Source organism: Oculina patagonica, chromosome 9 (genome assembly GCF_052425735.1).
Source record: "Oculina patagonica isolate OP01 chromosome 9, crgOcupat, whole genome shotgun sequence".
Classification (NCBI taxonomy): domain Eukaryota; kingdom Metazoa; phylum Cnidaria; class Anthozoa; order Scleractinia; family Oculinidae; genus Oculina; species Oculina patagonica.
In genome coordinates this window covers 23,724,568-23,740,094 of record NC_135766.1, presented here as the reverse complement: position 1 = coordinate 23,740,094, position 15,527 = coordinate 23,724,568, and the positions used below count along the sequence as shown (strand labels likewise).

The 15,527-nt window shown below is 39.9% G+C and overlaps 2 protein-coding genes across 2 annotated transcripts; both read right to left on the bottom strand.

Moving 5' to 3' along the window:
- Nucleotides 1-6,518: 6,518 nt before the first annotated feature.
- On the bottom strand, nt 6,519-7,643 carry LOC144666655 (octopamine receptor beta-1R-like). Its single transcript, XM_078528047.1, has one exon. It carries the CDS (start codon nt 7,641-7,643, stop codon nt 6,519-6,521), a length of 1,125 nt encoding a protein of 374 aa, XP_078384173.1.
- Nucleotides 7,644-11,609: 3,966 nt separating this feature from the next.
- Nucleotides 11,610-12,743, bottom strand: LOC144666654 (octopamine receptor beta-1R-like). The gene has a single exon (XM_078528046.1). The coding sequence runs from the start codon at nt 12,741-12,743 to the stop codon at nt 11,610-11,612; it is 1,134 nt and encodes a 377-aa protein (XP_078384172.1).
- Between the last annotated feature and the right edge of the window lie 2,784 nt (nt 12,744-15,527).

Sequence of the window (15,527 nt, the reverse complement as noted above, 5' to 3'; positions counted from 1 at the left end):
AATTTATAAGCTGTTCGAGTTGAACGTTCGCTTAGCTAGAGATCAGCCTGGATAAACTGTCAGAAGTCCGCAAGCTGGTAACGGAAGAAGGGCAGTTCACAACCACGCGGCAGAAGACGATAAATCTCGCGGATAGAAGCAAAGACGAGTGGTTGGCTCTACAGGTATTTGAATCGGACGAGCTTGCTTGTCAGAAGATGCAAAGAGAATTAATTGTCGGCCGAAAAGAAGAAGATGGAATCGGAGGCTAATTTCGCATATTTTCAAGAAGTTTTAACCAACTAGCTATTTAGCCTTCTCGCGGTAAGCTCTTGTATTTTTTACTTTGTGATGTCTCGCGTAGGTTGGATTGCCTGAGCATCCAACCATCATTCCTTTGGTGTGTATTTTTTGCAGTATTTAAGAAGAAAATAATTTACGTTCGTTTGAGCGTAGCGAATTAGAACGTAATTATTTTTTCTTCGTCCTCCAATTTGATGTGAGGGCACCCACGGGGTAAAATAATAGAGATTAATCAATATATCTATATAGAAGCAAATTCACGGCAAATAATGGCAGTTTATTTTAACTGTGGGAGATTTTTTTGGGAAGGTTAACTTGACGACGGAAAAATGAACACCATTTGGGAGGGAGTTAACTCTAAAGCAATTCTTGGCTTACAAGAGCGTAGAAATCCATCACTTATTTCTGGATACCGGCAGGAACGGGCGGAACATTCTTCCAATTGGGGGTGGGGTGGGGTGGGGGGGGGGGGTGACTAGTGACTTGATGTGTGTGGGGGGGGGGGGCGGATTAAGAGACCCTTCTCTTAGTAAATCTTTATTTTACGAAATATTGGGGGTGGGGGCTAAAGCGCCCACCCCCCTCCCAAGCTTCGCCGTCCGTGACCGGGGATCGATTTAGAATATTCGGAAAACCAAAATACCTCTTACACACAGCTGAACTTCTAACACAGTTTATTCCTCTTCTCGGCATAAATCAAATCACAGTTACAGTTTTAACATTAATACTTCTGACGATTGACTGTTGCACGAAATAACAAATGAACAAAATCCGCAAAATAAGGCAATGTTACAGCGCGTGAACCAGACGTGTTTCTATAGTTGCCACTAGAATTTTAAAAATTTCGGTAAAAGAAAATGTAAGTTACACTTTTGTCACGTCAATACTAAATAAAGAGGTAAACTTTGAAATTTTTGGTTGTCAGTAATTCACCGACTCTTGTGGCTTTTACTGAACATTACAGTATCACTCTATAACACAATATTTTTACTGAAGTGCGAACAATGTAACAGACAATTTCTTCCTTGACAGTTTACATAGAAACAGTCACCCGTGCATACCTGTGCGGTGGGACCTTATTGTGCTGTTTCATTTAAGCTGGGCTCAGTCGTTCGGTGATTTCTGAAATCGGAGAAAGGCGACTTCTCTGGAAAGTTCGTCCTGTGCTGCCATAAAATCTTTCACCCTGATCCTGGGTTGCCTGTGGTGCGGTTGGTCTTGCGGTGGTTTCTGCCCTGAGGTTGGCTCTGAATGCAAAGTTGTTCATGCCAATCTCGTTATTGTTGGTGTTGTTAGTGTTTCCACAGACTCCCATCCGCCTGAACACATTCCTTACCGCGGCTCGAAAGTCTCGTTTCCGGACGGAGTAGATAATGGGATTGCACATGGAGCTAGCGTGAAAGATAGCATTGGTACCGAGTACGAGCTTAGCTGAAGCGTCGGGATTATTGAAAAAAGGACGGCAAATTCTTACGATCCAAGCAGGAAGAAAGCACACCAAAAACGTCGCGATGATAATGCAAACATCGACAGCTGCCTTCCGTTCGCTCCTTCTCCTTGACATTTCTTGCAACTGGGTTGCAGACATGTCAGAACCGTCAAGATGTCCGACCTGTACCACGTTTTGCTGCAGCGCGTTTGCTGTCTTATAGACCAGCCAGTTGAGGATCAAGATTATCAGGAACGGAACAACAAAAGTGAGAACGATAAGAAACGCTACAATGATGTTTCTGGCAGCAAAGTCACCATCTACGCCAGCCAGTTGTTCGCAAGAGAAGACTTCAGGATTGTAGACATACTGCCCCCATCCAACGAACGGACCGATGGACAACGGGATCGGTGCTACCCAGATGCAAATCATTAACACCACTCTGCTCTTGGTAATCGTACCATCGTACGTCATAGGGGATTTGACGATGGCGCTGTATCGCTCGTAAGACACGGCTATCAGATGAAGAACTGTGTTGAGGTAGAAGTATAGCACAAAGAATGGATTGAGATAACACATTGTTTGGCCGTACAGCCATCTTTCTTGTGCAGTGCTGGCGATGAGGAATGAGTTTGCGAGGACTAAAAAGAGAAAGTCTGACGCTGCGAGGCTGGCAAGAAGAATAAAGCGCATCACGTGAAATCTTCTTTCCAAGACGATCGTCACTATTACCAACAAATTCATGGGAAGACCGACCACGTCCAGAACGCAGCGAAACCCTGCAATGACCTGCGGGAAAACCATTCTAAGACCTATAACGCAGCGGCAAATGTCTTGCTCCTTTTCCGTGCAGGACTTTTTTTGAAGACGAAAAATTTGGGGTTTTGCGTTTTGAACAGCGATTTCCTGCTCGAAGTACTGTACGTCATTGCTCTTTTTTAAAAAAACATCTCAAGTGTAAATTGGAAAAATAAAAAAAAGCTTGATATGGAAAGGCTTTTATTTTCAGTTTGTGAGGAATCACAAAAGATACTCGAGAGAACTTCAACCGAGTCTCGAACATTGTTTAATTTCCTGAACTCCGCTAAAGTATTTCTAAAATTATAATGATTCCCCTAATTTGAGCGTTAAATCGTGCGGCAGTCTCTGATTCAAAAGTCAAAAGCGAGCTATGTTGAACAACTATGCTGTGCAGTGACATTTCATTTCGCTGAAGGTTATTTTAATTTGTAATGTAATGATACACTGTGATTTAAAAGTCAAAGGAAAATTACGTAATATATTATTAAAGGTTTATGTTTGCTCGAGGTTAAGAGATACATGATCTATTATTCAACAATGTTAAATTTCCTGAGCTCGAAGAGGCTCATTTGTAAGTGGTAATGATTTCCATTCAAAAGTTTTGGGCGTTAAACTGCGCATCAAAAAACCTCTGATTGAAAGCATGAGCGCAATATATTGAACAAATACGCAGTATTTTGATTTTGCTGTGGATTATTTTGTAATAAATTTTACATTGTGATTAAAAAGTAGAAGATAAGCCATAACTTTTAGGCTTATTTCTACTGTACAATTTCTTTGTTTCATTCCCCTTATACTCGGAACCAAGTTAGGATTTTGATATGTTAATTTAAGATTGATTTGTGAAACATCATTTGTGGTCGAAAGCAAAGGGCGCACGGAAAGTGCATTCTGTCTGCGAAAACGCTAATGTGTTCTTCACAAAAAGGTGCGCTATTAAGCTTTTGTATAAGATGGGACACTAAGCCTTTAACTTAACACCAAACATTTAAAACAATACGTTTGTTTGAATCATAGGAATCCGAATTTTTCCACTTTTCTTCTCTGTGAACAGAGAAATTATAAAATGAAGGAAAAATTATATAAACACTAAAAGTTACCACGAAGTCTTAAACTGTGTTTATAGAAAACACGAACTTGGATTTAAAATTAACAGGCTGTTTTGCAGTTCCATTTAAATAAAAAAAAGTCTATAGAGTAGTCTCTCACTGGCAGGTGGTTTCAAAAATTAAAATCATCTTTCTCCTATTGACAATGTCAATACATTGCCCAGTTACCTGGTTACGAGAATACACTCTTTTTTATAAGAATATTTGTTTTTCCGGCCCAGGCTGAATATTATTGTTATTCTGCCAATTTTAGGCTGAAAATATTCTTGCGAATATTCTTAGATTATAGCGTGTGACATTTCTGTTTTAGAATGTATTGGGATATCAATTTCAAGTTTTTGGTGTATATTTTTGCAGAAATGTTATTAGCATCAAACATACGGCTAGTGTTGCTTTTGGCTAGTTTTGCCATTTAAAGAAAGAAAAAATTTGTATTGAATTTACAAATTTTCAACACAAAAAATATATATTCTTTTCAATATCTCAGCCTCGGGTTTATTCTTAAAATATTCTTAAAATTTCGCAAATTTCAGCCTCGATATTCTAATAAAAATATTTTTATAGAAAAAAAGGGTGTAGAAAGAAAATCTTCGTCTAGCTTGAAATGCTGTCTTGATGCAGCACCGGCAAATGGACTGGAGAAATTGGGAACGAAAAGGTTCATTTAGTATGAGTTGAACAACTGCAGAAAAGAGGAAGAAACTTATATTGACGCTTTGAAATTAATCTGCTCTAGCCTAAATCCACAGCCGTCTCACAGTACTAGTTTTGAGTAAAACATGAAGAAAACGAGACCAGTACCGTTATCATTGTAAAGAAAACAAATTTTATTCCATTACAAGATGAGACAAGATGGAAATATACAACATTTCTGCTCTTTTTCAGAATCATGTAATACTAAATTTTTCAAGTAGGCAGCTTATGAAGCAATGTGATCAGGCAAGCTGACGATATTACGTAATAAGAAGAAAGAAAAAGATCTAATTCTCTAGAGAGTTTGATGCCTCCATTACTGCTTGGCTAAACGAGGAACGCTATTTGCAACCAGTTGTCGTAAAGGCCAATGACCTCAGTTGTTCTAGACTGCGGCAGTCTTTCTTTTGCTCTAAAATCCGTGAAACGAAAGCGAAATAGCGAGCGACATCGAGCGCGATGTTCGAAGGCGAGTAGCGGCTTTCTCCTATTGTTTTCTATTCAAACAGAGTGTTTCTGTCTATGAACTGTCCGCTCTCCGATTTTCGAGGGCTAATATGCTACTTTTAAGAACATCAAAATTCCATGGGGCAACTATCAGACCAATAGTTCAGAGAAAAATAACTATTAGACTTTCGTCTTTATTGTTCACTACTAACCTTTTCTACCGAAAGCCCATTCAATAACGAGCTTTTTGAAAAACATTTTAAACTTTTTAGGGTGAAATGTGAAAAATATATAATGCATATCAATCACTTTTTTGTCTAGGCCCGTTTGTTTTCAAAAACCTTTCCACGGACGAGTACTATCTATCCGGGTATAGTTGCCCCGCGGAAATTTGATGTTCTTAAAACAAATATTAGCCCGAGAAGCGAAGCTTCGAGGGCTAATATGCTAGTTTTAAGAACATCAAATTTCCAAGGGGCAACTATCAGACCGATAGTTCCGAGACAGAAACACTCTATTGTCTTTATTGTTCACCACTAAATTTTCTTCCGCGCGCACATACAAAAACAAGCATCGTGAATTATTTTTACTTTTCAGGATAAAAAACTCAATTGAAAGCCGATATTTAACAAACGAAACAAAACCAGACAAGAAACCTACTAAATGCAGTGAATTTGGTTGGGTTTTTTTGTCTGCAGGCACGCTTGTTTACAAAAAAAGTCACGGGCGGGCACTATCGATCCGGGCATTTTTCTTCGGCGGGCACTATTTAACATTTCCTGCGTCGCTTCGCCTGTCTTGCCGGGCCGTGGCCGGTTGGCTTCGCGTTCCGCGTGGCGGTTGTTTTCCGTCCCTGCGCGTTGCCCCCGCTCGCCCTCGTCCGCGTCGTCCGTCCCTTGGCGCGCGCGCATCGGTAAGGGCTGATAGTGCCCTCCGGCGGACGAACACTATCGCGTCACGTGATCAATTTAAACCAATCAGAATCGGAGAAAATTTAGTGGTGAACTATAAGGGCTGATAGTGCCCTCCGCGGATGAACACTATCGCGTCATGTGATCAATTTAAACCAATTAGAATCGGAGAAAATTTAGTGGTGAACTATAAGAGCTAATAGTGTCTCTCCTACTTATGAACCCTATCGCGTCACGTGATCAAACTAAACCAAACAGGATCGGAGAAAATTTGGTGGTGAACTAACTTACATCGCTGATAGAACACGTTCACGCGCTCGTAAAAGGGACACTTATTCTTGATTTTTGGCTTAAAAGTACTAAAAATTGTAGGTTGTGAACTGCAATCCTTTAGAGTTATAAGTAACAATTACAATACATGACCTCGTTTTCTGTGAGCGATTGTCAACTCGGCTGCGCTTTGTTGTTTACTCACTCATAGAAAACGAGGGCGAGTAGTCTAATTGTTAAATGTAACTTTTGTTTTTACAATGTTGAAAATTACCTTCACAACCTCAAAAAAATGGTTTACATGTCAAGAGAATAATATATGGTTAGGTTAGACAAGCCGATAGTAGTAGCTGCTCCTAAACTTTGGAACACAATACCCTTTGTTATAAAAAGCAGCTCCTCTGTTGCAAATTGAGAAATAGAACGGTACACCTCTTAATATCATTATTTTCGCTGAAGTGCTTACAATATAATAGTCATGTACAATTTTTTCTTAATGTTTTACATAGAAACAGCGACTGGTGCATACCTGTGCGGTGGGACCTTATTGTGATGTTTTATTTTAGCTGGGCTTAGTCATTCGGTGATCTCTAGAATCGGAGAAAGACGACCTCTCGGGAAAGTCAGTTCAGTTCGTCCTGTGTTACCAGGAAACCTTTCATCGTAACCCTGGGCTTCTTGTGGTGCAGTTGGTCTTGCTGTGGAGGTTTCTGTGCTGAGGTTGGCTCTTAAAGTGAAGTTGTTCAGACCATTCTCATTACTGATGGTGTTGTTAAGGCTTCCAAAGACTCCCATCCGCCTGAACACATTCTTTACCGCGGCTCGAAATTCTCTTTTACGGATGGAATAGATGATCGGGTTGCACAGGGCACTCGAGTGAAAGATAGTACTTGTACCAAGTACGAGCTTAGCTGGGACGTCAAGATTTTTCAACTGACGACAGATTCCTACGATCCAAGCGGGAAGAAAGCACGCCATAAACGCCGCGATGATAATGCAGACATCGACAGCTGCCTTCCGTTCGCTCCTACTCCTTGACATTTCTTGCAACTGGTTTGCAGACATATCAGAACCGTCAAGGCTTCCGACTTGTACCGGATTTTGCTGTAGCGCTTTTGCCGTCTTATAGACCAGCCAGTTGAGGAGCAAGATTATCAGGAAGGGAATAACGAAGCTGAGAACGGTAAAAAACACTATGATCCCTGCAGCAAAATCACGGTGAACTGCCAGTTGTTCGCAAGTGAACACTTGTGGATTGTAGACGTACTGTCCCCAACCAACGAACGGACCGATGGACAACGGAATCGGTGCTACCCAGATGAAAATCATTAACACCACTCTGCTCTTGGTAATCGTACCATCGTACGTCATAGGGGATTTGACGATGGCGCTGTATCGCTCGTAAGACACGGCTATCAGATGAAGAACTGTGTTAAGGTAGAAGTACAGCACAAAGAACGGATTGAGATGACACATTGTTTGGCCGTACAGCCATCTTTCTTGTGCTGTGCTGGCGATGAGGAATGTGTTTACGAGAACTAAAAAGAGAAAGTCTGACGCTGCAAGGCTGGCGAGTAGAATATACCGCATCACGTGAAATCTTTTTTCCAAGGCGACCGTCACTATTACCAGCATATTCATGGGAAGACCGATCACGTCCAGAAGACCACGAAACCCTGCAATGACCTGCGGAAAAACCATTTTTAAATCGAAATCGCAGCGACAAGTGTCTCGCTCTCTTTCACGACTGTTTCTGCAGCCGAAAAGTATCGGGTTTTGCTCTTTAAAGAGTAATTTCCGTGCTGTGTTAGCCTGCGTGCAGACGGTTCTTATGTTCCTGTTTGCTTCTAAAGGAGACGGTTGTGCGCAGGTGAAAGTTCTGCACATCAATAGTCTTTTTAAAAAAATCTAAGGTGTAAATTGGAATCTAAGAAAAAACCGATATGGAAACGGTTTTACTTTCAGTTTGTGAGAAATTACAAAAGATAATCAAAAGGACTTTAGTTCTCGAGCATTTTTTAATTTCCTGAGCTCGGGAGAAGTTTTTCTAAGGTGATAATGATTTCCCGTCGAGTGTTTTCTGCGTTGAAATCGTGCGTTAAAATCTCTTGTTTCAAGAATCGCGAGAGAAATATGTTGAATAACTATGCTGCCTTTTGACATTTTGCTGCAGATTTTGTTAGTAATCTTATGGTAAAAGTAAAAGGCAAGTCACAACTCTAAGGTCTACTATGATATATTATAACTTTATCTTGGCTCGAGGATGAGAGATGGATAAACAATTCTATTGTTTCATTTCATTTAGACTCGGAACCATAAGCGTTTGTTAGAATTTGGATGTATCGAAATTAGCCTATTCAGCTGAAAAGAATGACTTTGAGTAACCTGATTTCAGCCGTCTTCTCTTTTTTTTTTCAATTTCTTGTGTTTAATTTCATTCCCCTCAGATTCCGAACATTTTTTTAAAAAAAATATTTTTTTAAAGAGAAATAAGTGTTAGAATTTAAATGTATAGAGATTAGCCTTTTCAAGAAGAATGAATTCCATGTTTGGTAAAGGAAAATGACATCTGCAAAAAACATAAATGTGTTGTTCTTGACATGCAGTCTGCATAATAAAGGTTTTTCGTATAAGATGGAAACTAAAGTCTTTAAACTGACGCCAAACATTTGAAACACAATGATTAAAACTCGAGAAAAGTCGGCACGAACGAAACTTTTAGATTGGCCTCAAATGTGTATGTACAAAACCCGAGATTAGAACAAATATCCACGAGCTAAATTCTGTTTGAAAACCCAAAAAAAAGTTTAAAAAAGCTTCGCAAAAGAACAGGTGGCTTCAGAAGTTGAAAATCAAATTTCTGATAACAGTGTCAATACATGCCACTGCTGCAAGTTAAGGAGAAGAAACAAAATCATCGGCTCGAGGCATGTCCTTATGAAGAGAATCGATATTTTGAAATTGCAAATAAAAGGTTATTGCTTGAAAAACGATTGTTAAGGTTCGGTATTCACTTGCTATCAGAACTGTTTCTGAACTATAGGTCAGTGCTCTCATTTTCAAATCATCTTATTTTAGGTGTAAATTGGTAAAATAAGAATCGGAAGCCGCACAGGGAAACGGTTTCACTTTCAGTTTGTGTGGAATCACAAAAGACTTTGAAAGGACTTCAGCTCTCGAACAATGTTTAATTCCCTGAGTCCGGGAGAAGTTTTTCCAAAGTGATAATGATTTCCCGTCAAAGGTTTTCTAAGTTGAAAACATATCGTGGCACAAAAGTCTCTGGTTCAAAGAATCATCAGCAAAATGTTTTAAATTAATATATAGATTTAGCCAAGCCTAGCGGAGCTCCGCACATATTTTGCTAGTTCGTTAAAATCTATGGAAATACTGATTGAAAATACTGTCATTGAAGTTAGTTAAACATAACTTCTCAAAATCGTTGACTCGAATCCCAGAAATTCCGCTTACAGCCTGATCAGCGGCCAGCTTAAAAAAATACACGACCTCGATAAGTTGTACACCTGAGCCCTCGATATGGTCATGTGATACTGGTCAGCTGTAAATTAACCATAGCAATATCAAAGATACAAGCTTAGGGATACAAAGAGAAGGCATTCACTTCCCCATCCGGTTGCTTGGACTCCTCACTCCCCTCCCCCTGAATCCGTAAGGTCAGTCATACGCTTACGTCATGACCAAAATTTCTCGGCATGATAGAGTTGTCCATTTCAGTCGAGGGAACAAGTGCCAGTTGATACATGGCGACATCACTTCTCCGAGAAGTGACTGAGCCCGCGGTTTTCGTCCCAGAAGTTGCTAAGCAACCTGACGATTTGTACACGCAATTGCTTTCGGAGTACTCGTGAGCGCTCGCGCTAGTTTTTGATTGGATGAATAATTCGAAAACTATTCGAGTGCTTCAACGAAGATTTGCCAAACCCGGCACTTATTCCCCCGACTGATTTCGCTTACGTGTGTATACTCCGCTCGCGCGCGCCATCGGCGCGTGCGGGGATTCTGCTACCATGCAGTACTCCAATTACCATGCAACAATACTGGTCAATACTTCAAAACAAGATTAGCTAATTTGAACCAAGTTTACCTTCTTTTCTCCACATTCTTTGTTTGACCCATTCAGTTCCCATCAATTTAATTGCAGCCTGTTGTTTTAATACTTTTTAAATTTTAAATTTTTAATTAGCAGGACCCCGTTGATAACAGTACGCATGTACTGAAGGGTTATCCTGGATAAACATTCGCTTATTATTATTATTGTTATTATTAGCTGCGGGGGATTCTATTGTGGTTTCGTAAACTGGCCCACAAGAAAACGTGCTAACTAACTTGAAAAATGAATTTCGATCCGAGATTTAGTTTAGATTTAGTTTTCCTTCGTTGAAATGGGAAGCTGAGTTTGACATCGTAAAAATAAACACATCTTTGAGAAGGTAAACTCTCTAAAGCAACTCTTGGCTTACAAGGAGGTAGAAATCCTTCACTAATTTCTGGATACCGGGGATCGATTCGGACAGACAAAAGAGAAACTCTCAGACAGGACTGAACTGAACTTCTCACGTAGTTTATATATCCCTCTTCTCGGAATAAATCAAATCACAAATACACAGCCTCTACAGTTATATACTTCAGACGGTTGATAAATTATTGCATCAGCTAAATAAACAGTTATCACAGTGGAAATTACAAATGAACAAAATCAGTGAAATAAGGTAAAGTTACAGCACCCGAACTATACGTGTTTCTATAAAAAAAAATCACGGACGAGTACTACCTATCCGGGTTTTTTCTTTGGCCGGGGACTATGGGCTGATTGTGTCTCTCCGCTAATGAACCATATCGCGTCACGTGATCAGTCTAAACCAATCAGGATCTTAAAAAAAATTGATGGTGAACTACCTTAAATCGCTGATAGAATCTGATAGAACACGATCGCACGCTCGTATAAGGGACACTTATTCTTGAATTTTGGCTTAAAAGTACATAAAATTGTAGGTTTTGAACTGTAATCCTTTAAATTTATGAGTAACTACTATTATAAAACAATTACACTACATGACCTCGTTTTCTATGAGCGATGGTCAACTCGGCTGCGCTTCGTTGTCTATTCGCTCAAAGAAAACGAGGTCGAGTACCGTAATGACAATGCGCCCGGCCTTTTCTCCGGGGCCTCGGCGGGCGCTTCGGGCGGGCGCTTCTTGGCCGTTCCTTGGCGTCTGTTCCTCGTCCGTGGTGTGGTCGGGTTCTGTGTGTCTCGTGGCTCCGCACGGGGGTGCGGGGGGTGGGGCCTTTGGTGGGGCGCTTCCCTCGGGGGGCGCTTTCGGAGGGGCGCTTATTGGAGGGGCGCTAATCGAATCATTACGGTAGTTTAAATAGTAAAATGTAACTTTTCTTTTTACAATGTTGAGGAGTACCTTCACAGCCTCAAAAAACGGTTTACATACCAAGAGAATAATATATGGCTAGGTTAGACTAGCTGATAAAACCAGCTACAATATTTCTAAATATCAATATTTTTGCTGAATTAAGCGCTAACAAATATAACAGACACGGGAATTTTTTTTTCTTATATAATATTTTACATAGAAACAGTCACCCATGCATACCTGTGCCATGGGACCTTATTGCGTTGTTTCATATAAGCTGGGCTCAGTCATATTCAGTGAACTCTGGAATCAGAGAAAGGCGACTTCTTGGGAAGGTCAATTCCGTTCGTCCTGTGCTACCAGGAAATCTTTCATCATAACCCTGGGTTGCCTGTGGTGCAGTTGGTCTTGCTGTGGAGGTTTCTGTGCTGAGGTTGGCTCTGAATGTGAAGTTGTTCATACCAATCTCGTTATTGCTGGTGTCGTTAGGGCTTCTACAGACTCCCATCCGCCTGAACACATTCTTTACCCCGGCTCGAAAGTCTCGTTTCCGGACGGAGTAGATAATCGGATTGTATATGGAGCTAGCGTGAAAGATAGCATTGGTACCAAGTACGAGCTTGGCTGGCACGTCGAGATTCTTCAAGTGACGGCAGATTCCTACAATCCAAGCGGGAAGAAAGCACACCAAAAACGTCGTGATGATAATGCAAACATCGACAGCTGCCTTTCGTTCGCTCCTACTCCTTGACATCTCTTGCAACTGGTTTGCAGACATATCAGAACCGTCAAGATGTCCGACCTGTACCACGTTTTGCTGCAGCGCGTTTGCTGTCTTATAGACCAGCCAGTTGAGGAGAAAGATTATCAGGAAGGGAACAACGAAGCTGAGAACGGTAAAAATCACTATGCTGATCCTTGCAGCAAAATCACGGTGAACTGCCAGTTGTTCGCAAGTGAACACTTCTGGATTGTAGACATACTGCCCCCAACCGACAAACGGACTGATGGACAACGGGATCGGTGCTACCCAGATGAAAATCATTAACACCACTCTCTTCTTGGTAATCGTACCATCGTACGTCATAGGGGATTTGACGATGGCGCTGTATCGCTCGTAAGACACGGCTATCAGATGAAGAACTGTGTTAATGTAAAAGTATAACACAAAGAATGGATTGAGATAACACATTGTTTGGCCGTACAGCCATCTTTCTTGTGCTGTGCTGGCGATGAGGAATGAGTTTGCGAGAACTAAAAAGAGAAAGTCTGAGGCTGCGAGGCTGGCGAGCAGAATATATCGCATCACATGAAATCTTCTTTCCAAGGCGATCGTCAGTATTACCAGTAAATTCATGGGAAGACCGATAACGTCCAGAAGACCACGAAACCCTGCAATGACCTGCGGGAAAACCATTCTAAGACCGATAACGGCTACGCAGCGGCAAATGTCTTGTTCGCTTTCCGTGCAGGACTGTTTTTGCAGACGAAAAGTTTCGGGTTTTGCATTTTGATTTTGAACAGCGATTTCCTGCTCGAAGTACTGTACGTCATTGTTCTTTTTTAAAAATACATCTCAAGTGTAAATTGGAAAAATACAAAAAAGCTTGATATGGAAACGCTTTTATTTTCAGTTTGTGAGAAATCACAAAATATACTCGAAAGAACTTAAGTTCTTGAACATTGTTAACTTTCCTGAACACGGTGTAAGTATCTCTAAAGTTATAATGATTCCCTTTAGATTTGAGCGTTAAATCGCGCGGCAGTCTCTGATTATATTCAAAAGTCAAAAGCGAACGATGTTCAACAACTATGCTGTCCAGTAACCACTCATTTCGCTATATAGGTTATGTTTGAAATGTAACGATACACTGTGATTTAAAAGTTAAAGGCTATACGTAATATATCATTAAACGTTTATGCATTGCTCGGGGGTTAACCCTCGGACGTCGGGGGTGGATGCCACCCCCCCCCCCCCATAAGTTTTTTCCAAATATTGAGCGATTTACTCTCAGTCTGACTTTCGTGCTGTTCTTCTCCTTCGATTTTGTTGTCACCATGTGTCCATGATTTTGCGTTGCCTGGCAACGTCATTCGGCGGTCTTGCCTCGTCATTTTTCATTTTTCTTTATTTTTTCCAGTTTTTTTTAGTTCCGATTTGTTTTCGGCTAGCATTCTGACTTGATTTTGTCATTTCTGTTTGCTTTCTGAGTGTCCAGATGGCGGATCCAAGATGGCGGCTCTATGACGTCACGTGACGTCATGTGAGTCACAGCCAATATCCTCTTGTGGTGCTCGGGCTTTCTTCTGGAGCAAATATTTCGCACGCCTTAATATCGAAACTCCGGGGGGGTTCCTCCCCCCCCTGTACGATGGTGGGGGTATGGTTTGCTTGTACGTCCGAGGGTTAAGAGATACATGATCTATTATTCAACAATGTTAAATTTCCCGAGCTAGAAGAGGCTCATTGTAAAGTGGTAATGATTTCCTTTTAAATGTTTTGGGCGATAAACTGTACATCAAAAAACCTCTGATTCAAAAACCTCTGATTGAAAGCATTAGCGCAATATATTGAACAAACACGCAGTATTTTGATTTTGCTGTGGATTAATTTGTAATTAAATTTTACATCTTGCCGATTTTAAAGTAGAAGGTAAGCCATAATCTTTTATGCTTATTTCGACAGTACAATTTCTTTGTTACATTCCCCTTAAACTCGGAACCAAGTAAGGATTTTGATATGTCAATTTAAGATTGAAGAATCATTTTAAGTATCTTGCATTTGTGTGTCTAAAGCAAAGGGCGCACGGAAAGTGCATTCTGTCTGCGAAAAACGCTAATGTGTTCTTCACAAAAAGCTTTTGTCTAGAAGCTTTTGTATAAGATGGACCAAAGCCTTTAACTTTACACCAAACATTTTTAAAAAACAACACGTCTGTTTGAATCATATGAATCAGAATTTTTTCACTTTTCTTCTCTGTGAACAGAGAAATTAAACTGAATGAAGGAAAAATTGTATAAACACTAAAAGTTACCACGAAGTTTAGAATTGTGTTTGTAGGAAACCTGAACTTGGATTTAAAATTAACAGGCTATTTTCCAGTCCCATTTAAATAAAAAAATAGTCTATAGAGTATTCTCTCACTGGCAGGTGGCTTCAAAAATTAAAATCATCTTTCTCCTATTGACAATGTCAATACATTGCCCAGTTGCCTGGTTACGAGAATACACTCTTTTTATAAGAATATTTGTTTTTCCGGCCCAGGCTGAATATTCTTGTTTTTTTCTGCCGATTTTAGGCTGAAAATATTCTTGTGAATATTCTTAGATTATAGCGTATGACCTTTCTGTGTTAGAATGTATTGGGGGTATCAATTACAAGTTTTTGGTGTATAACATCTTGCAGAAATGTTATTAGCATCAAACATACGCCTAGTGTTGCTTTTGGCTAGTTTTGCCATTTAAAGAAAGAAAAAAAATTGTATTGTATTTACAAATTTTCAACACAAAAATAAATATTCTTTTCAAAATCTCAGCCTCGGGTTTATTCTTAAAGTATTCTTAAAATTTCGCAAATTTCAGCCTCGATATTCTTATAAAATATATTCTTATAGAAAAAAAGAGTGTATAAAGAAAATCTTCGTCTTGAAATGCTGCCTTGATGCAGCACCGGCAACTGAACTGGAGAAAATGGGAATGAAAAGTTTCATTGAGTATGAGTTGAACAACTGGAGAAAAGAGAGAAAGAAACATATAAAGTAAAAACCCGCGTATAAGAACACCTATTTTGGCGGTTCAGGCTGATTTGGTCTTATATAAAGGGTTAAAATCTGCAAAATCAGCCTGTAAGTGTTCTTAAGTGTTCTTAAAAAAGGTTTCTTAAAATAAGGAACATACTAGGCTACCAATAGATGAAATCAAAATATATGCACACGATTGTATTTTAATTTTAATAAAATTGATAAATCAAGGCAATACTTTACTTTCATTGGGGTGGAACTATTATGTGTGCAATGAAAAGTAGTGTTGATCTTCGATATTTTTCCATATTGCTGGTTTTCACTGTCACGCAATCAAAAAATAAATTCGAAACCATTCAACTACAGAAGCTATGAATTTTAAATATTATAGATGGTAAATAGATAAACAATTTCTTCAAGTTTCGGGTCTGTGCGGTGTACAGTTCGCGAGTTATTTTCCG